At 44.0% G+C, this 25,836-nt stretch overlaps 1 protein-coding gene across 1 annotated transcript; it reads right to left on the bottom strand.

The window, feature by feature from the left end:
• Positions 1-795: 795 nt before the first annotated feature.
• LOC137373971 (probable G-protein coupled receptor 139) lies at positions 796-18,723 on the bottom strand. The gene is made up of 3 exons (XM_068039666.1): positions 18,689-18,723; positions 16,661-16,794; positions 796-1,904 (listed from the first exon to the last, which is right to left on the bottom strand). The coding sequence occupies exons 2-3, from the start codon at positions 16,767-16,769 to the stop codon at positions 1,003-1,005; spliced, it is 1,011 nt and encodes a 336-aa protein (XP_067895767.1). The 5' UTR covers positions 16,770-16,794; positions 18,689-18,723; the 3' UTR covers positions 796-1,002.
• Between the last annotated feature and the right edge of the window lie 7,113 nt (positions 18,724-25,836).

Consider the following 25,836-nt stretch of genomic DNA (forward strand, 5'->3'; position numbering starts at 1 on the left):
CTGCGGAGACACTGGGCCTTGTGGAGGCAGAGGCATGAGGTTCAATTAGTCAAATATTTTGTGAGATTTTGAACAAGGGACATCCTGAACATAGGATACCTTTTCAATGATGTGGAATAATCGTTCTTTGTGGGACACTGTACACTGTACAAAAAGTGTGAGTGAGAAAAACTCATATCGACCTCGCTGGATTGAAACAAATGCTAGAAAGAAACGAAATCACCAAGCTTAAATGGGTAGATGCAAGTTGTCAGCTATCTGATTGTTTCACAAAGAGAAATGCGAGTGCAAAGAAATTGTTGGAGGTGCTGGATGAGGGGTGTCTCACAATGTAGAAAAAAACGTTGTGCCCAATATGGAATTTAATTTTGATTTATTTTGAAATATTCTTTGAGTATGTTAATCTAAGTTGTATGGTAAAAGATAGAAGGGAATCTATTAATTGTGTGATTATATACAGGTGAAGGGAGTTAATTGGGGTTTTAGTTGAGCATTTATAAGCAGACACTCACTGAGACTTGAAGAGGGATTTGTGTGTAGAGCTACATGTTTGTAATCCTTTTATTCTGCACAATAAATGTGAAACTGAGTGAATATAGGCTCCAGCCTTTTCTTTCTATTACAAGCTTTCTGGCGTTTAACAGTGGATGGGAACTAGTTGCGTCTCTGTTCGAGAAAGAATTCGAGAGGCCTCAACCCGTCCTGGTGGGGGATGCAGCTGTAGAGGGTTTGGATGTCGATGATGAAAAGGAGAAGTTTATTTCCAGGAAACTAGAGACTAGTTAAAGTGGTAGAGGGTGTCAGAAGAATTGTGGGTCCAGCTGGGAAGAGAATGGGCAAGGAGAGACACTGTAGCAGTGATCTGTTGTGGAATTGTGTGTTGAGTAAATAGGATCATAAAGAAGTACTTTAAATCGAGTCAGAAAACTCCTGTTGCAGATTCACAGGTAGAGGGACTAAGTTACAGTGTTAGAAATGCAGCTCTGGTTGAAAGTGCTTTAATTATTGGACTAATTTAACAATAACAGTGAATGGATATTTGACTGCATTCTTCAGCTGCTCTCTGAATTTAGTCTGGGTCACTACATAAATACAGGTGTTGGTGCAGGTGCTCAAAAGCTGCAGCATGTAGCCAGATTGTTCAGTGATATATGCAGGATCATGGGGACCTGTGTAATAATAAATGTTAGTAATTCGCCAATAAAGAAAATATAGAACATTTGTCAACCATAACAGTATAAAACTGCCAGATATAGTGAACATTAAAATGATGGATTTCCTTCGGTTCTCCATCTCTGGGTCAGTGTGATTCTCACTCTTGCTGTGATCCAGTAGTTTCCTGCGGACTCTGCTGGCCACTAAAATGTGTCTGACAGTCAGAGCATTGAGCAGTAAAATCAGAACGAATGGAAGGAAAGGGGTTAAAATAATACTGAGGCTGTGAAATGCTGCCCAGGCAGCTTCGGTGTTAAAGCTCAGTGATTCAATTCCCCCCCAGGGTACATTGTCAATTATATATTCAGGTTCATATATAAAGTACCAAGGAATATTTTTCAAGCAGAACAGCACACTCACTGTCATTATAACCACAGCTGCAGTTTTCTCTGTGCAATATTTTGCTTTCATTTTCTGACAGCAAATTGCAACAAACCGATCAAAGGTGAAAGTGACGGTGAACCAGACAGAAACATCTGTGGCTGCAGAAAGCAGGACATGTATGAGAGAAACTGCAGGAGTGGTGTCCAGGTAGGTACCAGGAAAATGAAAAGGAATAACTGTAAACAGTATCACATCAGTGAAAACGACCAGTAGATCTGCCACTGCCATGGCCACCAGGTAGTGGGTGATACATTTGGAGAGTCCGCACTTTCCTCGCGACAGGATCAGAATGGCTACTGAGTTAACTGGAATAAATCAAGAAAACAAGGGAATTATGGATAGGCATCTCAGAGAGCAACATAGAAACATAGTACCTGGAATGGGTGTGTTGTCTTGTGAGGAAAGGTTGGACAGGCTAGGCTTGTATCCATTGGAATTTAGGGGATTAAGAGGCGGCGTTATTGAAACATACAAGATCCTGAGGGGCCTTGGCAGGGTGGATGTGGAAAGGGTGTTTCCCCTTGTAGGAGAATCTGGAACTAGGGGTCACTATTTAAAAATAACTTGTCGCCCATTTAAGGCAGAGATGAGGAGAATTTTTTTTTCTCTCAGAGGGTCATGAGTCATTGGGACTCTCTTCCTCAAAAGGCGGTGGAAGCATAGTCTGAATATTTTTAAGGCAGAGGTAGATAGCTTCTTGATAAGCAATGGGGTGAATGGTTATTGGGTGTAGGTGGGATTGTGGAGTCGGGGTTACAATTAGATCAGCCATGATCTTACTGAATGGCAGAGCAGGCTCGAGGGGCAGTGTAGCCTACTCCTGCTCTTAATTTGTATGTTGGTATGCTTGCATAGGAAAGGGAGTAATCGATTCAGCCCCTTGAGCTTGTTTTTCTATTCAAATAATTCATGGATTAACTTTGTTTGCCTGCCTTAGTTTTGTAACCTTCAATACCTATTAATCTCAGTTTTGAGAAGTTGTATGCACCTCGGCACAACAGCCATTTTGGGGGGACGACCCATTGTGTGAAGATGTACTTCATTGCATCATCCCTGAATGACCTTTCACTAAATTTACAGTTGGGTACCCTTATTCTAGACTCTGCCACCAGAGAAAATAGTCTGTCTCTTTCTACCCTGTCACGTCCTTTAATCATTTAAACACATCAGTTATATTACCCCCTATTCCTGTAGATTCAAGGGAATGCTAGCTTGATCTAGGGAACATTTTCTCATAACCTAACCCTTTCAACACTGCTATCGTTCTTGTGATTCTGCACTGCACCCCTCCAAGGCCAAAATATCCTTCCTGAGATGAGGAGCCCAGAACTGAATGCACTTACACCAAATGGGGTCTCACCAGAGCTCTGTACAACTGTAACTTAACTTTCACCCCTTTGTATTCCAGCCAATCTTGAGATATAGGATAACATTCCATTACATCTTTGGATTATTTTTGTACTTGTCCATGAGCTTTTAGTGGTTTCTGTATTTGAATCTGTCAACCTCTCTTCCTATCCACAGTACCTACCATTTTGAAAATACTCTGTTCTATCTTTTTTGGGTCCTATGTGGGTGACCTCACACTTTTAACATGCTAAACTCCATCTGTCAGTTTTCCCACTCACTTGATCAATTACTGACCCTTTGCAACATTTTGCTCCTATCTAACCTCATCAGCAATCATAGATATACGGCTCCCTATTCCTTCACCAAGTCATTTATAAAAATTGTGAAAAGCAGAGCTCCCATTACTGTTGATGGGGGCTACCACTAGTCACATCCTGCCAATCCCTACTCTCTGTTTCTCACATTCTAACCAATTACCTATCTAAGCCAATATGTTTACTCCAATTCCACGTGCTGTAATTTTTGTCAACAGTCTTTTGTGTGGAACCTTGTCAAATGTCTTCTGGTAATCCATATAAATATCAACCATAGAGAATCCCTTAACCTTTACAAATCCAATTACAAGTCGGATTCCAGAGAGCATTTGAATTATGGTTAGGGATCCTAGTGAGCAAGGTAACGATAGACAAGAAAAATCCCATGTCGCAAGGGATTTATAGATAGGGATATGAAAGAAATCATTAGTTTGAGAAGACTTTGCGTGGAATTTAATACTCCAATGTTTCCCTGACCACAACATCAAGGCAATTCAATCATTTATAACTGTCTCAGCATTTTTGTGAAAATCAATACTTGTTTCGAAAGTAGTAAATAAAGAAATGGCATGAATCCGAATGAGTTTCAGAGAGCAATGGTCAAGTAAAGAGCAGATGAGGTCATAGTGTTTAGTGAAGAAGGTGAACTTCAGAATTAATTCAGATTTTTTTATAGTAACAGAGTTGAGTGTGGGAGGACAGCTGTAAGATGGGATGCTGGAAGAAGAGGCTGATAGCTAACGAACTAGATTACATAGAATTACATAGAAGATACAGCACAAAACAGGCCATTCAGCACAACCAGTCCACGCTGGCGCTTATGCTCCAAACGAGCCTCCTCCCGTCCTTCCTCATCTAAGGGGTAGTCTTGGCAGCACTGGAAAATACACACAGGACATGCTGCAATGGGACAGGGTCTCAGTGTTCAGCTGTACTTTGAGGGAGCAGTAGGAATGATATGGGAGTTAAAAGCTGCTGCAGATTCTGGGATCTATGATCCATGGGAGAGGAATTCTAGGATCTGGGAAAAGTTGGCAAGAGATCCGAGGTTCTCGAAGAATTGTGGGAAGACCTTGGATCAGTCAGTGGAGGGAATATTATCTAGTGGTTTCTAAGCATTGAAAATGGTTACTGGGATCTAGCAGTAGGGGGGTGGTGATGGTATGTAATATGGAAACATTTGGGAGCAGTGGGGGGAGCCAGGATTACATAGAATTACATCAAATATCATCAGATAAGAGCATAAGAAATAGGAGCAGGAGTAGGCTATTCGGCCATTCGAGCCTGCTCTGACATTCAATAAGATCGGGGCTGATCTGATTGTGGCGTTAAATCGACTTTCCTGCCTGCGCACCACCGCCACACCGCACCCCTCCCCCCCCACCCCGAAAAAAAACCTTGCCTCCCTTGTAAATCAAAAATCTGTCTAGCTCAGCCTTAAAAATAATCAATGATACAACCTCCAATGCTCGCTGGGGTAGAGAATTCCAAAAATTACGAACCCTCTGAGAGAAGGAATTACTCCTAATTTCTGTCTTAAAAGGGAGATCACTTGTGCTGCAACTGTGCCCCTAGTTTGAGAGAACCCCACGAGGGAAAATTCCTTTCAGTCTCTACCCTGTACTGCCCCCTCAGAATCTTCTGTGTTTCAATAAGATCAGCTCTCTTCTTCCAATGAGTACAGGCCCAACCTCCTCAACCTTCAGAATAACCCTCTATTCCTCCTCCCTCATATGCTTATCCTGTTTAGACACAGGTCCTGACAGCTGAGTAGACACAGCCCTTGTTGGTTAGGCATTAGGGAATATATTTAATTAAAAGTTTTGGGTATGGCAGCATTTGCGGTCCACAATGCTTGATTTCCTTTCAACATTATTTCTGATCAATGCTTTTTATTTTGCCAACATTTAGAATTGAATATTCCTATGTAAACATGCATAATGGCTGTCCATCAGGCAGAAAATCTACAGAAAAAGAGAGATCAGAGTGAGCCAGAGAATTGCAGTGGCAAATAAACAGAAGTTCAGGGTCACATTTATGGACAGAATGCAGTTGTTCAGCCAAGCAATCTGCATTTGTTCTTCGCAATGCATATGAGACCACCTGAACAATTAATATTTAATGAGGTCAGTTTTGTTTGTTTACAGACATTGATACTTCTTAAAGACAATATAAGGTTTATGGAAGTTTATGCTGATTATAGACTGTATAAAAGCCAAGCACTCTGACAGTGTACTGATTGCTTTAAGGCAGAAAGTAAAGACAGGAACCAGCACGCGACAGTGGAAGTTGTGGTGAAGGGTGTTGCTGGATGGACCTAAAGCGGCTTACAGATGGTACAGAGGAGGATGGTGAGGGACAGAATCACGGTGGGGGTTGTTCAAGTCTGATGGTCTGAAAATGGCTATGTGATGTTCAGGTACCAGGATGAGCACTTGGCACGTCATAACATTCAAGGCTATGGGCCAAGTGCTGGCAAATGGGATTAGGTAGACAGGTCAGATGTTTTAATGCATCGGTACAGACTCGATGGGCCGAAGGGCCTCTTCTGCACTGTATTATTCTGTGATTCTGTGATACCAGTTCTTTTGGACATCCTTCCCTCATAAGACTGCTAGATTCTAACAGAGGTCTTTAAAATAATGAAAGCTTTTGAGTAGACACAGAGAGAATGTTTCCACTTGTGGCAAGAACAAAACTAGAGGCTATCAATAAAAATAAATAGCTACTAAGAATCAAATAAGAAATTCAGAAGAAACATCTTTACTCAGAGAGGGAATAATTGAGATGACAGTTCAGATACATTTAAGTGGAAACTAAATAAGCATATGAGGGAGAGGGGAATAGAATTCTGATAGAGTTAGGTGAGGAAGGATGGCAGGCGGCTCGATTGGAACATCGGCATCAGCATGGACTGGTTGAGCCAAATGGCCTGTTTTGATGCATTGATTGTAATCTTCCAAAATTCCAGAGATTCTGGAAAGATCCAAGCAGAGGGAAAATGCAAATTCAGCACCCCTATTCAAGAAAGGAGGGAGAGAGAAACCAGCTAACAATAGGTCAGTTAGCCTAACCTCCGTCATTAGAAAAATGCTGGAATCCATCATTAAGGAAGTAGTAGCTCGACATTTAGAAAATCTTAATACAATCAGGCAGTGTCAACAGTGTCCCTTGTGAAAGGGAAATTATGTTTGACAAATTTCTTACAGCTCTTTGAGGATGTAATAGGCACGGTAGAAACAAGGAACCTGGAGATGTAAAGTATTTGCATTTCCAAAAGGTATTCAATGAGGTGTCACATAAAAGGTTACTGCACAAGATAAGGGCTCATGCTGTTGTGGGTAATATATTAGCATGAATAGAGGATTGGCTAACTAATTGGAAACAGAGAGCTAGAATAAATGGGGCATTTTCAGGTTGGTAAACTGTAACTACTGGATGCTACAGGGATCAGTGCTGGGACCTCAACTATTTACAATCTGTATTAATGACTTGGATGGACAGAGTGTATTGTTGCCAAATGTGCTGCTGGTACAAAGGTTGCTGGGAAAGCAATTTGTGAGGAGGGCCCTAAGAGTCTGCAAGGGATATACAGAGGTTAGTGACTGAGCAAAAAATTGGCAGATGCAATATAATGTGGTAAAATGTGAGGTTATTCACATTGCTCAGAAGAATAGAAAAGCAAAATATTATTTACATTGAGAGAAACTACAGAATACTGTTTTACAGAGGGATCTGGGTGACTTCATACATGAATCAGAAAAAGATAGCATGCAGGTGCAGCAAGTAATTATGACGGCAAATGGAATGTTGGCATTTATTGCGGGGGGGATGGAATATAAAAGTAAGGAAGCTTTGCTACAGCTGTACAGGCTGATGGTGAGACCGCACCTAGAGAACTGTATACATTTTTGTTATTCTTATTTAAGGAGGGATATACTTCCATTGGAAGATGTTCCAAGAAGGATCATTGGGTTGGTTCCAAGGATGAAAGGGCTGTCTTATGAGGAAAGGTTGAGGAGGTTGGGCCTGTACTCTTTGGAGTTTAGACGAATGAGAGATGATCATATTGAAACATCGAAGATTCTGAGGGGGCTATACAGCGTAGATGCTGAAAGAATTTTTCACTCGTGGGGGAATCTCAAACTAGGGCACAGTTTCAGCATAAGTGATCTCCCTTTTAAGATGGAAATTAGGAGTAATTTCTTCTCTCAGAGGGTTCTTAATCTTTGGAATTCTCTACTCCAGAGAGCAGTGGATGCCAGATCATTGAATATATTCAAGGCTGAGCTGGACAGATTTTTGATCTACAAGGGAGTCAAGGGTTACGGGGGAAAGGCAGGAAAGTTGATTTAACGCCACAATCAGATCAGCCATGCTCCAATGGCCGAATGGCCTCATCCTGCTCCTATTTCTTGTGTTCTTAAATGCTGATATTCGATGTAAATCCCCCCACTGCTTCCAAATGTTTCCATATTCCATACCCACCCACTCCTAGATCCCAGTAACCCTTCTCAATGTTCATAAACCACGAAATAATATTCCCTCCACTACCTGATCCAAGGTCCTTCACAATGTTCCCAGCACCTGGGATCTCTTACCAACTTTTCCCAGATCCCAGAACTCCTCTCCCAAGGATCATAGATCCCAGAAGCTGCAGCAGCATTTAACTCCCACTTCATTCCCATTGCTCCCACAAAGTACAGCTCGACACTGAGACCCTGTTCCATTGTAGCATGTCTTTGACATATTTGCCAGCGTTGCCAAGACTACCCCAAAGCTGATAAATCAGTTTTTTTGTTGCACAAATCCTGAAGGTAGCAGGGCAGGTTGAGAAAGCGGTTAATAAAGCACATGGGATACTGAGCTTTATAAATAGGGGCATAGAGTACAAAAACATGAAAGTTATAATAAACCTGTATAAATCACTTGTTCAGCCTCAACTGTGTTTTTGTGCCCAGTTCTGGGCATTGCACTTTAGGAAGGATGTGAAGGCATGAGAGAGGTGCAGAAAAGATTGACAAGAATGGTTCCAGGGATGATACACTTCAGTTACGTGGATAAATTGGATAAGCTGGGTCTGTTTTCCTTGAAGAAGAGAAGATTAAGAGAAGATTTGATAGAGGTGTTCAAATTCATGAGGCGTCTGGACAGAGCAGATAGGGAGAAACAGTATCCATTGATGGAAGGATCGAGAACGAGAAGTCACTGATTTAAGGTGATTGTTAAAAGAAGCAACGGCAACATGAGAAAAAAATATATATTACACAGCGAGTGGTTCAGACATGGCAGGCCAAATGTCCTCCTTCTGTGCTGTAACCATTGTATGATTCTATGATTCAGTACTTTTTTATAACACCCTTGTTCTTCTAAAATCACTGACTCTATGTGAACAATAAACAAGAGATCTCCAGTAACCTTATTAATAGTAACTATAACTTTAAATAACATGAACATGTGACTGGTAATATAACACAGCAATCTTTGGTTCCAGAATACCTATAAAAAGTTAGAAGTATTCACAATGAAACAAAGCAGGAGATGCGAACAGTCAGGCTGATCCTCCCTGTGGGACTGATATTTGGAGATGTACAAGTCTGTACAGTAATCTACATTGGGCTCGATATTACACAAGAACAGAAGAAATCTCAGCAGAAGTCAGCCATATGGTCCATCGAACCAGCTCCCCCATTCAATAAGATCATCGCTGATCTTCTGCATCAACTCCACTTACCCACCCTATCTCGATATATCTCGAAAGCCTAAGTGCCCAAGAATCTACCAATCACAGAAAAATCGTCCCCTGCTACCCGCAAAAGGGAGCCTACCGTCCGAGGCTCAACTGCCTGCAGATCTTCAAGTGGCAGTGTTTCCAAAGATGGCACTTCTGCAGGGAGGCTGTCATTGATCAGCTTGCCATGATGCAGGATGTGCTGAGCCCCAGGGGAGTTGGTGAACACCCAATGAAAGTGGTGCTGAAGTTTACCATGGCACAGAACTTCTATGCCTCCAGATCTCTCCAGGGATCCACTGGAGACATGTGTGGAATCTCGCAGTCTGCAGTGCATTGGTGCATCAAGGTAGTGGCCAATGCCCTATTCAAGAGGCCAGTGAACATGTGCGCTATTGTACCGATCCAGAGGGTCAGGCTGAGTGGGCCATTGGGTTTCGGGAGCCATTGCTGGATTCTCCCAGGTGCAAGGTGCCATCACCTGCACACATGTGGCCATCAAGGCACCCCCAGACCAGCCAGCCGCATTCATCAAAAGGAAAGGCTTCCACTCACTTAATGTACAACTGGCCTGCAACCACTGCAAATTGATCCTTCAGGTGTGTGTGTGCACAGTTCCCAGAAATCAGTCTGGATGCCTACATACTTCAACAGTCCCAGGTACCATAGTTTTTATGACCCCACATGCCTTCAGGGATGGATTCTCGTAGAGAAGGGCTACCCACTGAGGACATGGCCATCTACACCTGTGAGGAACTCATGCATGAAAATAGGGGAGAGGTACAATCCCAACCATGGAGCAACTCGAAGACCATCAAGCAGTCCATAGCTCGACTCAATATGCAATTCATGTGCCTCAATTGATCTGATGGAACACCTCAGTATGCCCCAGCAAGAGTCTCATGTAACGTGGTGGTCTGCTGTGCACTGCACAGTCTGGTGCTGTGGAGAGACGCTGAACATTGAAGATACCATGGATCAGGATGCCTCCTCCAGTGATGAGGATGTGGAAGGGCAGCTGACCAGGCAATGCAAGATGAAGGACCCCAAAGACTACAATCAAGGCGAAATGAGATACATTTCGCTCAGCTCCTGACCTCATTACAGCCTTGGTTCAAACATGGACTAAAGAACTGAACTCAAGAGGTGAGGTGAGAGTGACTGCCCTTGACATCAAGGCAGCATTTGACCGAGTATGGCATCAAGGAGCCCGAGCAAAACTGAGGTCAATGGGAATCAGGGAGAAAACCCTCCGCTGGCTGGAGTCATACCTAGCACAAAGGAAGATGGTTGTGGTTGTTGGAGGTCAATCATCTGAGCTCCAGGACATCACTGCAGGAGTTCCTCAGGGTAGTGTCCTCGGCCCAACCATCCTCAGCTGCTTCATCAATGACCTTCCTTCAATCATAAGGTCAGAAGTGGGGATGTTCGCTGATGATTACACAATGTTCAGCACCATTCGTGACTCCTCAGATACTGAAGCAGTCCCTGTAGAAATGCATCAAGACCTAGACAATATCCAGGCTTGGGCTGATACGTGGCAAGTAACATTCATGTCACACAAGTGCCAGGCAATGACCATCTCCAACAAGAGAGAATATTACCATCGCTGAATCCCCCACTATCAACATCCGAGGGGCTACCATTGACCAGAAACTGAACTGGAGTAGCCATATAAATACCGTGGCTACAAGAGCAGGTCAGAGGCTAGGAATCCTGAGGTGAGTAACTCACCTCCTGTCCACCATCTACAAGGCACAAGTCAGGAGTGTGATGGAATACTCTCCACTTGCCTGGATGGGTGCAGCTCCAACAACACTCAAGAAGCTTGACACCATCCAGGACAAAGCAGCCCGCTTGATTGGCACCCCATCTACAAACATTCACTCCCTCCACCACCGACGCACAGTGGCAGCAGTGTGTACCATCTACAAGATGCACTGCAGCAATGCACCAAGGCTCCTTAGACAGCACCTTCCAAACCCCCGAACTCTACCAACTAGAAGGACAAGGGCAGCACATACATGAGAACATCACCACCTGCAGGTTCCCCTCCAAGTCACACACCATCCTGACTTGGAACTGTATCGCCATTCCTTCACTGTCGCTGGGTCAAATTCCTGGAACTCCCTTCCTAACAGCACTGTGGGTGTACCTACCACACATGGACTGCAGCGGTTCAAGAAGGCAGCTCACCACCACCTTCTCAAGGGCAATTAAGAATGGGCAATAAATGCTGGCCTGGCCAGCGACGCCCACATCCCATGAATGAATAAAAAAAAACATAGATGTTGCATATGATCCTTAGAGTTGTAGAGTTATATGCAGAATTTTAAGCCCCCCCCCCAAAAGAGTCAGAAGGTGGCGGGGGTGCATACAATGGAGCAGGAGGCTCGGGGGCCCCTTCCCGACCCATTCCCGCCTCTGCCACCACTTTACACCCACCCCAAGCCAATCAAGGCTCTTAAGTGGCCACTTAACAGCCACATAAGGGCCTTTTATAGCCTCCATTGGGATTTTATCCACGGCTGGTCGGGCATTCCAGGCCGAGAGAAGCCACCTGACAAAAGCAGACTGCTCTCTGATGGCCTGGAGGGGGGCCCTCATGATCAGGCACCCTGTCCCAGATGGAAGGCCACCTCCAGTGCCCCAACTACCACAAACACTCAACACGACCCTCGTGTCTCCAACTGACCACACTTGCCTCGCTGGGGCCTGACCGATCACCCCTGGTGGGGCACCAGAAACTTACCTTCGTTCTCTGGGCTCCCCGACATCTTCTTCCTGATGGCTGGGTTGCAGTCCCAGCAATGGCCACCACTCCTAGTGGCGCTGCTGGGACTAAGCGCTGCCAGCCCGCTAATTGGCCAGCAGCTCCATTCGGCGGGACTTCCTGCCTCAAGCAGGTGGAAGTTCTACCTCAAACCAATTAAAGGTTGGGGAACCATAAAATGCGGATCGGATCCCCAGGCCAGGCAGAGGTGGGTTCGCGACCGACTTTTCAGTGGGTGGATGGCTCCCATCTGCCAAGGAAAACATCCCAGTCATAGAGTAATTTATGGCACAAAAAGAGGCTATTCAGTTCATCGAGTCCATTTAGGCTCTCCACGGAACAATGTAGTCAATCCCACTCCCCCATTCGATCCCTGTAGCCCCGCAAGTTTATTTCCTTCAAGTGGCCATTCGATTGACATTTGAAGTCAATGATAGTTTGCACTTACAGCACCCTTGTTGGCAGCGAGTTCCAAGTCATTACCACCACTGTGTAAAAATGTTCTCCCTCATATTCTCCCTACATCTCTTGCCCAAAACTTTTGATCTGTGTCCCCTAGTCCATATACCATTACCATGGGTGGCACAGTGGCGCAGTGGTTAGCACTGCAGCCTCACAGCTCCAGCGACCTGGGTTCAATTCTGGGTACTGCCTGTTTGGAGTTTGCAAGTTCTCCCTGTGTCTGTGTGGGTTTCCTCCGGGTGCTCTGGTTTCCTCCCACAGCCAAAAGACTTGCAGGTTGATAGGTAAATTGGCCATTATAAATTGCCCCTAGTATAGGTTGGTGGTATGGGAATATAGAGACAGGTGAGGATGTGGTAGGAATGTAGGATTAGTATAAATGGGTGGTTAATGGTCGGCACAGACTCGGTGGGCTGAAGGGCCTGTTTCAGTGCTGGATCTCTAAAAAAAAATAAAAATTAATTGAATCAGTTTTTCCTTGTGTTATGACTGAGGCAAGGGGAGAGCACTGCTTTTTCTAGTTCCACTTCTCCACAGGTCACATCAGATGTTTACCCAGTTACCAATATGGTCTATCATAGACTCTATTTTTATCCTAATATAACACACACCAAACCAGGTTTCTTTAAAAAACAACTAAATTTCAGTTTATTACCAAACAAGACTTATCCAGTAACAAAGCAAAGCATTAACACACAGATTAAAATATGAAAGTTCCCTTTTTACTTTAGCCCCTCACACAAACTCACACTCACACTGCAAGAAAATACAGAAATTCTCTCTCTGCGGAGGTTTGTTACGAACAAAAGAGAATTCTTTGGCCAAATATTTGCTAATTCTCAGAAAAAGAGAAGATATGGAAAGATGTCAGCTGTCCCAAAGCATAGTTGGCTATAAGGGGGAACTTCCTGAACTAGTTGTTTTCAGGCAACAATGAGGATCAGTTTGGCAGACCTTCCAGGAGAACTGCAGCAACGGGGTTTCTGGCAGGACTTTCAAGATGAATGCAGCATCAATTTCTTTATTTCTTACTCTTGCTTCTAAGAGCTTTTCAAAGAGATAGAAAAGGCTGAGCTGGGGTTTTGTCCTTGGCAGGTTGATTTTTAAACTCCATTCAAAACACTCCCCACACTACATCTCCCTGTCCAAAGCAAAAACCAAAAATAACATCCCAGGCGTCAAGCCTTCTGACCCCTATAAATCTTGACCTGTCACTTCTCTGTAAACATCCTCCTTAGGTCAAAAAGCCTCCAATGGGTACTTATTTAAAGACAGGTGAATTCCAGTAAGGATTGTTTACAAACCAGTTCCAAAACACCTGCAAGAGATGTCTTCTAAGGAAAAAGCATCAAAGGGCTGAATTTTATCAGCGCGCTGGGCTCCATGGCAGTGCGCTGTTAAGTCGGCGACCTTCTGACACAGGAGCATCACCGCAGGCCCCCGCTATGTTACACATGGGAGGTCATTTTAATAGAAGGGTAGAGCTGCCACCCCCAAAAATATAAGGGGGTGGCCGCCACTTCACCAACAACGGTGTCCGGCGCCATTAATGAGAAATTTACATTTTTAAATGTGCCAGTTTTAAGAAAATTTAAACAAAGATTTGTCTACACTTGCAAACCCCTCTCCCAACCCACAATGCATAAATAGTTAGTTTGTCGGCCAATCCACCCTCCCCCCCCCCCCACCACCTAAACAAATTAGTTATCAGTAACCCCCTGAAAATTTAATCCCTTTGATATTAAACCCCTTCCCACCATCCCCAAACCCAATTACAAAGTTTTTTCCTGCTTCACCACCCCATCCCCACCCTGATAATTTGACTCCTCCGCCATCCCCACCAGTGCCTTGCCTCGGAACTCCATAGGGAGCTCCGTAGGTGTGAGAGTTGCGGCTATAAAAGCAGTGTTGGACGGCTGCTGGCAGCAGGTAAGTTCATTTGGATGCTTATTACCCTAATTTAAATATTTTAATGAAGGCCCCGGCGCCAAGCAATGGGGGGGTGGGGTGCGCACCGAGGCCTCGCCACCGCTGCTAATATCCCACAGGGTCTTCTCGACATCGTGGGTCATGGTGGGCCTCTCCTGCTATCATTTTACAGGATCCCCACCATGATTTACAGTGTCGAGGGGCTGGTAAAATGCAGCCCACACAGTCCAGCATCTATGGAATCCTTTTTAGTTTTAAAACTCACGTCCTCAAAAAACTTTTACAAAAAATTGAAGCATTTGTCTCACTTATCTAAACCTGTCATAATCTTGTACACTTCTATTAAATTTCCCCTCAATCTCCTTTGTTCTAAGGAGAACAACCCAGGTTTTTCCAACCTAACCGTATAATGAAAATCATCCATCCTGGCACCAATCTGGAAAATCTTCTCTGCACCCCCTCCAGGACCCTCACATGCTTCCTGAAGTGTGACCAGAACTGGATGCAATACTCCACTTGGGACCTTACCAGAGCTTTATAAAGGTTCAGCATAACTTCCCTGCTTTTGTACTCAATACCTCTATTCATGGAGCCCAAGATTCCATATGCTTTACTAACCAGTCTCTTTATATATCTTGCCGCCTTCAAAGATAGATGCACATGCATTCCCAGGTTCCTCTGTTCGTGCACACTCTTTAGAACTGTGCCATTAAGAATATATTGCCTCTCCCTATTCCTTCTGCCAAAATACGTCACCTCACATTTGCCAGTATTAAATTACATCTGTCACCTGGTCTGCCTATTCTGCTAGCCCAGGGTTGTCCAACCTTTTCGCACGAGGGCCAATTACAATTTCTGTCTTATGTAGGAGGCCAATGAGACAATTTTGGGAAGATTGATGCTTTAAAAATGTATCATGCTACTAATCAAAACAACAACAAATGAACATTTCTTTTGAAAAAGCTTTAAATGAGAAGATTTATTTATTGACTTACTGATTTAGTGAGATTCCTGGCATTACTTTGCTTACACACATAGTCAATATTCTCCCACACACTTGTTGGAGCAATGTGGAGTATTCCGGAGAGATTTCCATCTGTCAGGAGTGATCTTGATCACTATCTCTCCCTCTCTCTATCTCTCTACCTCTGTACCTCCCCCCCCCCACTCCCGCATGTTGTTCCACCCTCTTTGTGTAGTCCTCACTCTGTGTCCCCCTCTCTCTCTTTCGCTCTGCCCCCCCCCCCTTTTGCTCTCTCCCTGTCACCCATCTTTTTCTCCCCTCTCTCTCTCTGCCCACTCTTTCTCTGTCCCCCTTCTCTTTCTGTCTCTTTGTCCCCCTTCAATCTATTTCACTCCATCTCTGTCCTCTCCCCCTCTCTTTCTGTCTTCTCCCCTCCCTCTCTCTGTCCTCTCCCCTCTCTCTCTCTCTCTCTGACTGTCCCCTTTTCTCTCTCTTTCTGTCCCCTTTTCTCTTTTTCTCTGTCCCCTTTTCTCTCTTTTGTTTCCTGGGTAGGTGGTGGCATAGTTATATTATCGCTATACCAGAAACCCAGGCTATTGATCTGGGGACATGGGTTCGAATCCCACCACAGCCGAAGGTGGATTTTGAATTTAATTAATAAATCTGGAATTTGTTTTAAAAAGCTAGTCTAATTATGGCTATGAAACCATTGTTGATTGTTGTAAAAACCCATCTGGTTCAGTAATGTCCTTTAGGGAAGGGAATCTGCTGTCCTTACCTGGTCTGGCCTGCGTGAGAATCCAGACCCACAGCAATGTGGTTAACTCTTACATGCCCTCTGAAATGGCCTAGCAAGCCACTCAGTTGTATCTAACCACTACAAAGTCAATAAAAAGGAATGAAAACGGACGTATCGCCCGGCATCGACCTACGTACCGGAAATGACAACAGCAAACCCAGCCCTGTCGACCCTGCAAAGTCCTCCTTGCTAACATCTGGGGGCTTGTGCCAAAGTTGGGAGAGCTGTCCCACAGACTAGTCAAGCAACAGCCTGACATAGTCATAGTCACGGAATCATACCTTACAGACAATGTCCCAGACACTGCCATCACCATCCCTGGGTACGTCCTGTCCTACCAGCAGGACAGACCCAGCAGAGGTGGTGGCACAGTGGTATACAGTAGGGAGGGAGTTGCCCTGGGAGTCCTCAATATCAACTCTGGACCCCATGAAGTCTCATGGCATCAGGTCAAACATGGGCAAGGTAACCTCCTACTGATTACCACCTACCGCCCTCCCTCAGCTGATGACTCAGTACTCCTCCATGTTGAACACCACTTGGAGGAAGCACTGAGGGTGGCAAGGGCACAAAATATACTCTGGGTGGGGGACTTCAATGTCCATCACCCAGAGTGGCTCAGTAGCACCACTACTGACCGAGCTGGCCGAGTACTAAAGGACATATCTGCTAGACTGGGTCTGCGGCAGATGGTGAAGGAAACAACACTAGGGAAAAACATACTTGACCTTGCCCTTACCAATCTGCCTGCCGCACAGGCTTCTGTCCATGACTGTATTGGTAGGAGTGACCACCGCACATTCCTTGTGGAGACGAAGTCCTGCCTTCACATTGAGGATACCGTCCATCGTGTTGTGTGGTACTATCACCGTGCTAAATGGGATAGATTTTGAACAGATCTAGCAATGCAAAACTGGGCATCGTACCCTTTACTCTAAAATTATCCCAATCGATATATAGGGAAATTAAAATCCCTTAATATAACCACCCTATAGTTCTTGCGCATCTCTGTGAGTTACTTGTAGATTTGCTCCTCAATCTCTCTCTCACTATTTGGAGCCTGTAGAATACCACTAGTAGCATGATAATACCTTTTTTTCTTGTCAGTTCTAATTCAGTGGATTCTGTCCTTGCCCCTTAAAGGACATTCTCCATTTCCAACCCTGCGGTGTCTTCCCTAATCAATACTTCCACCCACCTCCCATTTGCCCTTCTCTATCTTTTCTGAACACTTTGTATCCTTGTATATTAGACACCCAGACCTCTACATTTTTAAGCCACTTTTCCATTAATGCCACTACATCATATTCCCATACTGCTATTTGTGTTCCAGCTCACCAACCTTATTCACCACACTTAGTGGGTTTATACACATGCATTGTAATCTTGACTTTGCATTCCTCATAGTCCTTCTCAGTCTGCTATCAAGCAAATACGGAACTCCTCCCTTCTCTTGTACTGTTTACCACACTCACTTTATGCACCATATTCCTCTTTTCTACTTCTATATGCTGGTGCCCATATCTCTGCCAATTTAGTTTGAACCCCCAGCAACCACACTAGTGAATCTCCCTGTAAGGACATTGGTCCCAGCCCCGTTGAGGTGCAAACTATCACTTTTGAATAGGTGCCTTCTGTCCCAGAACTGGTCCCAATGCCCCAAGAATGCGAAGCCCTCCCTCCTGCACCATGCTTTGAGACACACATTGATCCTCCCTATCTTCCTATTTCTATTCCCACTAACACGTGTCATTGGGAGTAATCCAGAGATTACTACTCATGAGGTCCTACCCTTTAACTTCTTCCCTAGCTCCTGAAAATCTGACCATAGGAACTCAATACCTGTCCTAGCTATGTCGTTGGTGCCAACATGCACCACAGCTTCTGGCTCACTCCCTTCCCCTTGCAGAATACCCTGCACCCTTTCCATGATGTCCTTTACCTGGCAACACACCATGAGAGACTCACGATAATGGGTTACAGAAATGCCTATCTGTCCACCTGACTATGGAGTCACCTATAACAGCTGGATTTCTGCACTTTGCTGCTCCGTCCTGTACAGTCCCATACCCATTGGTGCCATGATCTTGACTTCACACCCTTACTGCTTCGTCACTCCCAGCATTCTCCAAAACTGAGTACTGGTTTGTGAGTAGCACACACCCCGAAGACTCCTGCACTTCCTGCCTCTTCCTACTCTTCAGGATGATGACCCATCTACTATCCTGAACTATGACTACCTATGGGGTGACCACCTCCTGAATATTACGATCCAGGAAACTCACCTGCTTCCTGGTGCTTAGCAGTGATTCCAGCTGCCCCTCAAACTCGGAAATCCTGAGCTCGAGTTGAAGCAGCTGGAGACACTTCCTACACACGTGGTCGCCCAAGACACATGAGGTGTGCTGAAGTTCCCACATGGCGCAGGAATTGCAAGCAATGCGTTGCAGCTGCCCATCCACCATCTAAAAAAAAAATCCTTCTATTTCCTTTTTAAACAAACTAGTACCTTGTTTACACTGTCAATTTTAATTATTACCTCTAGTCCAGCTCTGTACTTATACTCTTATTACAACACTTACTGTTACACTATCCCGATTCAATTTCTTTTAATATCTCCTAATTTGAACCAATACTCTCCCCACTGGTCTCTCTCTATATATATATGATACATTATAAAATCTGCCTTAGCTTTTAGTTTTTATACAAATGATTTGATCACGTCTTATTTTATATTTGATTAATTTAGATTTAATGTAAAGCTTACCAATATTTTCAACCGCATCTACTTTCTGTTTCCCCACTCTTTCTGTTGATTGTGACATCACAACTTTTCAATGTTGTTTCTTCTGTGTTTGATTTGGCTCCAAATCTCCGCTCTAGTCCTGCTCCTTTATCTACAGCCTCTGATCTGATGGTGAGCTTATTAAATCTCTGCTCCGCACCCATTCCTTTATCTCCGGCCTCTGATCTTTCAGTGAGCTTTTTAAATCTCCATTCTTCTCCCAATCCTTTATTGCCGACTACCTTAGAGTTTGGTGGAGGCACGTTCAACTGAAGCATTCAAAAGGGAATTAAATTATTATATGAAAAGGAAGAATGTGCCGGGTTACAGAGAGACGGCGGGGGAATGGCATTAATAAATTGCTCTTTCAGAGAGCTGGTGCAGACACAATGGGCTGAATGGTCTCCTTCTGTGCTGTAACAATTCTGTGTGATTCTGTGAACCATACCATTAAAGCTGTACCTTCATGCAGCCCGGCTGCTGCCTCCTTCATTTTGCTATCTGTCGCCCAGCGCCTAGGTGCACATTACACAATAGCAAGGTTGAAACATTTGACCACATATGGTGTGGTCCCTCACACCAAGTCCCTTGAGGGAGCCAGCATCTAAATGAAGTTCCAAACGGTAGGAAGAAATGAAAGGAGTTGCAGCAGCAATACCTTTATAAGCGGCACAACAGATGCAAGGCTTAACACTTCGATACACATTTCACCCCTGAACCCCAAGTGCAGCAAGGTGCTCTTCTTAAATCTCATATGTGTGCTCTTGCATGGTGCGTGTAGTTGAAGTAGAGGCAGGCTGATGACCAAGCTCCCCCGTGGCCTGGGATGATCTTGCCAGCCCGCCGCTGACTGCCTGAGGCCTGGAGGGCCCCAGCTTGCTGACAGCCTGCTGCACGGGTATAGGAGCCTTCTCTGTCAATTCAGCTACTTCAGGTGCTGGTGCCATTGTAAAGGGGATCAGGGGTTACTGTATTGATGTTCCTGGGGTGACCCCATGGCTGCTGACCTCCTCTGCAATCTCCATCCAGGATTGCTCAGTCAAGCGGTTGATCCCCTTCTCCTGTCCCCGGGGAAGAGGACCTTCTGCCTTGCTCTTGCAGACGGGAAGAAAGCCAGACAGGCATCGCTGAACGGTGGCACCACCCAGGGTCTTCCTTCTGCCATTGTGGCTGCTGGTTTACTTTAAATGCTCAGCTGTCCAGGCAGGCCGTCATCAGTCAATAGCAGTCAGTGAGCAGTAGGTGGCAGCAAGTGAGCAATCAATGGCAGGCAGCCAGCAGTCGATGCAGACAATCACCAGTAAATGGCAGGGATTCAGCTGTAGATGCAGGGCTGGAAGCACTTTAAATATGGCACCAGCAGACACCGCCTGTGCCGTCTTATTTCCCGCATCTGCACTCTCAGTGGTCAGTCCCTGCGCATCCCGACTGCTAATTGGCCAAATGCCAGAAGATTGCATGCAGTGGTCACTCCCCGTCCAAACAGAAGTGGCACCCGCTTCCGTTCCTGACATCAGAAACTGGGGCCTAGTTGCAAAATTCAACCCTAAGTATTTGTTTAACATTTCTGTTATTTACGTATTCCCAATTATAGTTTCTCCTGTCTCTACCTTGATGGGATCCACTTTTACTTGTTCTAATCACTTCCTTTTTACATGATTGTAGAAAATCTTCCAATCTGCTTTTGTATTTCTTGCTAGCTTACTCTCATTTTATTTTTTCCCTCTTTATTTCTTGGTCATCCATTGCTGATCGTTAAAACCCTCCGAATCCTCAGGTGTATTGCTCTATTTGGCAACACGATGTTTTGCTGTATCAGCCCTGGATCTGTTGGATGAAAAGATTATGGGTTTTAGTCCCACTTCAGGACATGTGCGCCAAAAGCAAGGTTGACATTCCAGTGCAGTCCTGCATTGTTGGAGGTGCTGTCTTGTCGATGTGACATTAAACCAAAGCCTCGATGCCCTCTCCGGTGAGTATCAAAGATTCCCATGGCACTATTTTGAAGACAGTGGGAAAATTATCCCTGGTGCACTGGCCAATAATTATTCCTCAATCAATATCAAAAAGCAGGTTATCACTTTTTTTGTGGGATCTTGCTGTGCACATGTTGGTCACTGCATTTCTTATATAACAGCTGTTGCAACACTTCAAAATTATTACATTGTCTGTAAAGCACTTTGTGATGTCCTGTGGTTGTGAAAGGTGCATTCTAAATGCAAATTTATCTTTCTTTAACACTATCCTTAGCTTCTTTAACCCTCGGTTGAAACACTCTTCCTGTGCAGTTTCTATTCCTCAAGGAAAAGTATATTAATTGAGAATTATGAATTATCATTTTGCCATTGCTTATCTACAGTCATAACTTTAAATATAATTTCATAATCTACCTCAGCCAACTCGCCACTCATACTACCATAATTGTCTTTGTTTAGATTTAAGGACATAGCCATATCACTGTCTTCCATATTATGGTCACTCTTCCCAAGACGATCCTTTACTATGATTACTAATTAACTCTGTTTCTTTACATAATACTAGATTCAAAATGGTCTGTTCCCTGATTGGTTCCTCGACATATTGTTCTAGATATTAACTGTCCCATTGGTGGAGCGTGATCCCAACCCACTTCGTTTGTGTCCATTGTCATTTTATGGCTATGGGTAGCCTACTATGCCTGTGTCCCTCTCTTGAGAGATGGAGCACTTCATTATAATATTTCAGTCCCATATTGCAGTTGGGATCCAGATTTCGATTTAACATTGACAGCCTTTGTTTCCTTAGGCTCAGGAAAACTGGCACCTAAATGGAGTTGGCAGCTGCCAGATTGAACAGGTAATTGCATTTTGGAGTTGTGCTACTGAGCCAGGAGGAACAGGACTGCTTCCACGGCCTCTGCAAGTAAAACTTCTGCCAATCGTAGCCTCTCCTTGCTGCAGTGAACAGCTGACCCCGAACCCTCCAAACCTGTGATCCCGAGCCTTTACCCATGATCCTTCCCACACTCCCAATTGTAGGTCTGACCCCTCCTTTGACCCACGATCTTTCATTGTCTCTCAATCGCTCGCCTGGTCTCTTCCTTCCACCACACAATATTTCTTACCCTCCCAATTGCCAGTCTAGCTTCTGCTTCATCTGCTACCACCATTCCCTGTTTCCCAATTTCCCAGCTGTGGTCTTCTAATGCTGGCTTATCCACCTGACAGTTGGTGAGAGATTTGTTGTGGATTTCAAATGTATATAAATTTCATTCATTTACACCACTCCCCTGTTGGCTCCACACAAACGGTATCTTTACCTCAACCTCCCCATTATGTTTAAGCCTTGTTGGTTTTGTGCATTAGTTGCCCAGTAAACTCCCTGAAGAAAGTCAAGGCTCACATAAGTACCCTTTCAACGATGTGATAATTGTTAATGTGACATCAATCAACCTACTCAGATTTAAAGAAATTCTAATTTCAAATTTTCAAGTTCCTGTCTCACTTTATATTTCAGTCTTTTGTCTCTCTATTTTATCCTGTCTTTCATTCTGTCTCTTTATTCCTTTTTCTGCACCTGGTTGGGCCCAGTAATATGTTTATTGTATAACAATATGCACAAGCAGCTATCTGTTTATCCAGAATAAACAGCTATACTGAACAAAGGGAGCAAAAGACCCAACAGACCAGGCAGCATGTGACCAAGTCACCAGCTCAGTAACAAGGTGAAATTAAGGTCAAACATTACAGGTTGCATTTGTGAGACATATTCAAAACACCTTTGCTTCTGTTAACTGGCTTACCAGGAATTCCAACAACTGCAAGAACAGCATAGTAAATGTCTTCTATCTGATGAAATATTGTTAGTTCACGCATTTTCAGTGAGACATGATGGTTTCTGTTGATGCTGGAGGCACCAGCTCTGCCAAACTACATGATACATTCAGAGAAGCTTCACATTTATACAGGAGGGAAATCTCCAGTGAGATAATTCAGTTACCTCATTTTTAATATTAATTACAGTTCACTGAACAAACAAGTGGAAACAATCTGTAAACGTATATGTTCATTATGGAATAAAATACAATTAACTGGAGCTTGCACTGCCTTAAGGCAAGATATTCCACTGAAAATATAATTGAATGTGACCCTCTAACAGGAGTATTCTTGATCCATCACACATAGGTAGTTTCATCTATGGTGTAGAGATTTTCTTTCAATTCAATATTAAATGTCAGTAATTTTGAGGCAATTCTTGAAGTATTGCCTTGTGTATTTGTCTTTTGTGCATCTCTCCTTCCTTTTGACGCATCATTAGTGGTCGTACCTTCAGTCACCTTGGCCCAGTCTCTGGAATTCCCTCCCTGAATCCCTCCGCCTCTTTATTTCCCTCTCCTCATTTACACTCTCAGTAAAACTCCTCTATCTGAACTTTTGGTCACCCCTTTGAAAATGTCCATCTTTAACTCAGCGTCAATTCTTGCCTGATTACATGTCTTTAAAGCAGCTTGGAATGATTTTCAATATTAAAGGTGCTATGGAAATGCAAGTTGTTGTGGTTGCTGTTACATTAGCTTCTTGGCTTGACTCAGTGATAGCCTCTCATCGCTCATTTATAAGCTGTTAGTTGAAACCCCACTCCAGGACCTCACAAAATCAATGCTCATTTTTCTGTGCATTACTGCGGGAGTGCTGCACTGCTGGAAGTGCTGTCTTTCAGATGATATGAGAGACCGAGGCCATGTTTTCCCTCGCAGAGGCATATAACAGGTCGGAGGACATCTTTTTCAAGAAGAGCAGGACAGTTATAGGAACACACTTGCATTAATAAGCTGGTATTCATGACCTCGGACATCTCAAAGCAATTTACACTAATTAAGTACTCTCCTGCACTCTTCGAGGTCCCCTGATGTCCTGGCCAGTATTTATTATTTGACTAACAACATTAAAACAAATTATTCACTCACAAACTCATTGCTGTTTATGGGACCTTGCAAATTGGCTGTCATGTTTCCTACATTACAACAGTGACTGTATTTCAAAAGTATTTAGTTGGCTGTAAGGCACTTTGGGAAATTCTGAGGTTGTGAAAGGTGATACATAAATGTAAAACCTCTGTTTTCCTTTTTAGTTGTTAAATAATCTCCAGTGTTTAACCCAACAACTGTCTTTCTCTACTGGTTTTGATGGTGTAAGAAAAACAAGTCCATGACAGAAAGAACAAAACAAAACTGTAGCTGCAACAGGAATTGGATGAGAATAATATACTTCTTGTTCAGAAACAAACAATTATTCTAAAGGAAACAAGTTCCTGGAAGTGTTGCTTTCAGATCACCACCAGATGGAACCAGCACTATATATGAATGTTTCTGAATATCATGTTTTGCTGCTGTTTTTTGTGTCCAGAAGTCGGCTGTCTCTATAAATGAAGCTGCTGTGTTCAGTAATATTATCATGTCTGAACCACCAAAGTAGCTAAAAGTTTCTGATGATAGGTCATCGACCTGAAACATTAACTCTTTTTTTCTCTTTGCACAGATGCCGTCAGACCTGTTGGGTATTTCCAGTATTTTCTGTTTTTATAACTAAAGGTTTAACTTAAATTATCACTGCTTATATTTTCCTGTTTCACTTGGACTATTATGGCGCAGGGGAACTCCCAGCTAAAAGCTATCATTTATCATCAGAAATAATACTTTCCAGACAAAATCCCTCTCAGTTCTTCTTGCATCTCTCATAACTGAAACTGATATGAAGTAAAATGTGAATGATTTAAACCATTTAAATAACATTAAGGGATATATGATATGACTGGATATGTCATTGGATCAACACAAGATTGTGGTGCTGAGAACCTGGCAGCAGAGCTAAAAGAAAGTTCAATAACCTCACGAAGCTGGTCAAAATCAGTGAAAATATCTTCAAAGAAGATCTGTTACCTATTTCATCACCAAGCACTCATGTTGCTCAGTGCACCACATCCCATCACTCACCCAGAAGCAGTCCCCAACATTCAGGACTCACACCTAACATCCAGAAACTCCACTTCATCCTCACACACCTACCAATCATGGCAGCCTCACAACCACCTCTTGATGCTTCCAGCTATTCAAGCCGCAGCAGGCACATCACCCAAACACAATGCAACACAATCACTGTCATTCTTTCTCCTCTTTTGCAGGACAAGGCGGCATGAAATAGAAAGGACCAGAGCAGAGTAGAGGCTGTCCAGCATCCCCTGAGTCTCATGGAGGAGATGGTGCTCTACATCATTCGTCTAGCTGCAAGAGAGCATGTTGCATCCAGTGTTGCTGAGAACATTGAGGATGAAGGTATGTTACTGCCTTATGCCCCTTCTCAAATGCCACTTCACTCTCTTCCTGCAATATAACATGAAGTACAAGCTGATAGCATTATGTCCCATCCTCCTTCCCTCATCCCAAGCCCCGCTTCTGATTTTCTGCTTTCAGATTCCCAAGAACTGCTCCTTGTCCAGCCAGAGCAGCCTCAGCAAGCAGACAGAGAGCAGCAGCACATCACTGATGATGAAGCACCATCATTTGATCTTACACTCACAGCCACGAGCTCAGATATTGCACCGCACTGCGCGAACTTTAGAGGCAAGTCGGGGTCAGCACATGATGAGTCAGTGAGTACAGGTGGGCTGCAGCCAGGCCAGGGGGAAAGGGTAGCTTGTGTGCTAGATCACATACAGCGAGGCATGTAATCAAAGCTATCACCTTAATGCAGTACTGAGTTAATGCTACATTATTGAAGGTCTTGTCTTACCTCATACTCTCTCCATGTTTATCCTGTCCATGAGACACACATCCTGATCCCTTAACAGTATTCCCACTAAACTGCTGACCACACAACTTCCCTTCCTGAGCCCCATATGAGCTGATATTGTTCATGGTTCTATTTCCTCAGGTACTGTCCCCTCCATTTCAAATTTGCCATGAGCACCCTGTTCCTCAAAAAATCCACCCTTGAGCCCTCCCACACCATACCCCGTGTTGCAAACTTACACGCCGCTGCATTTTAAGACTCCGCTGACAAAGCAGGCGGTGGACGTAAAATAAATGCAGCCCGCCCACACGGGAGCTGCCGAGATCTCAAATGCAGCAGCTCACTTGCATGGCTGTGGCACTC

The sequence above is a fragment of the Heterodontus francisci genome, chromosome 9 (assembly GCF_036365525.1).
Source record: "Heterodontus francisci isolate sHetFra1 chromosome 9, sHetFra1.hap1, whole genome shotgun sequence".
NCBI lineage: Eukaryota > Metazoa > Chordata > Chondrichthyes > Heterodontiformes > Heterodontidae > Heterodontus > Heterodontus francisci.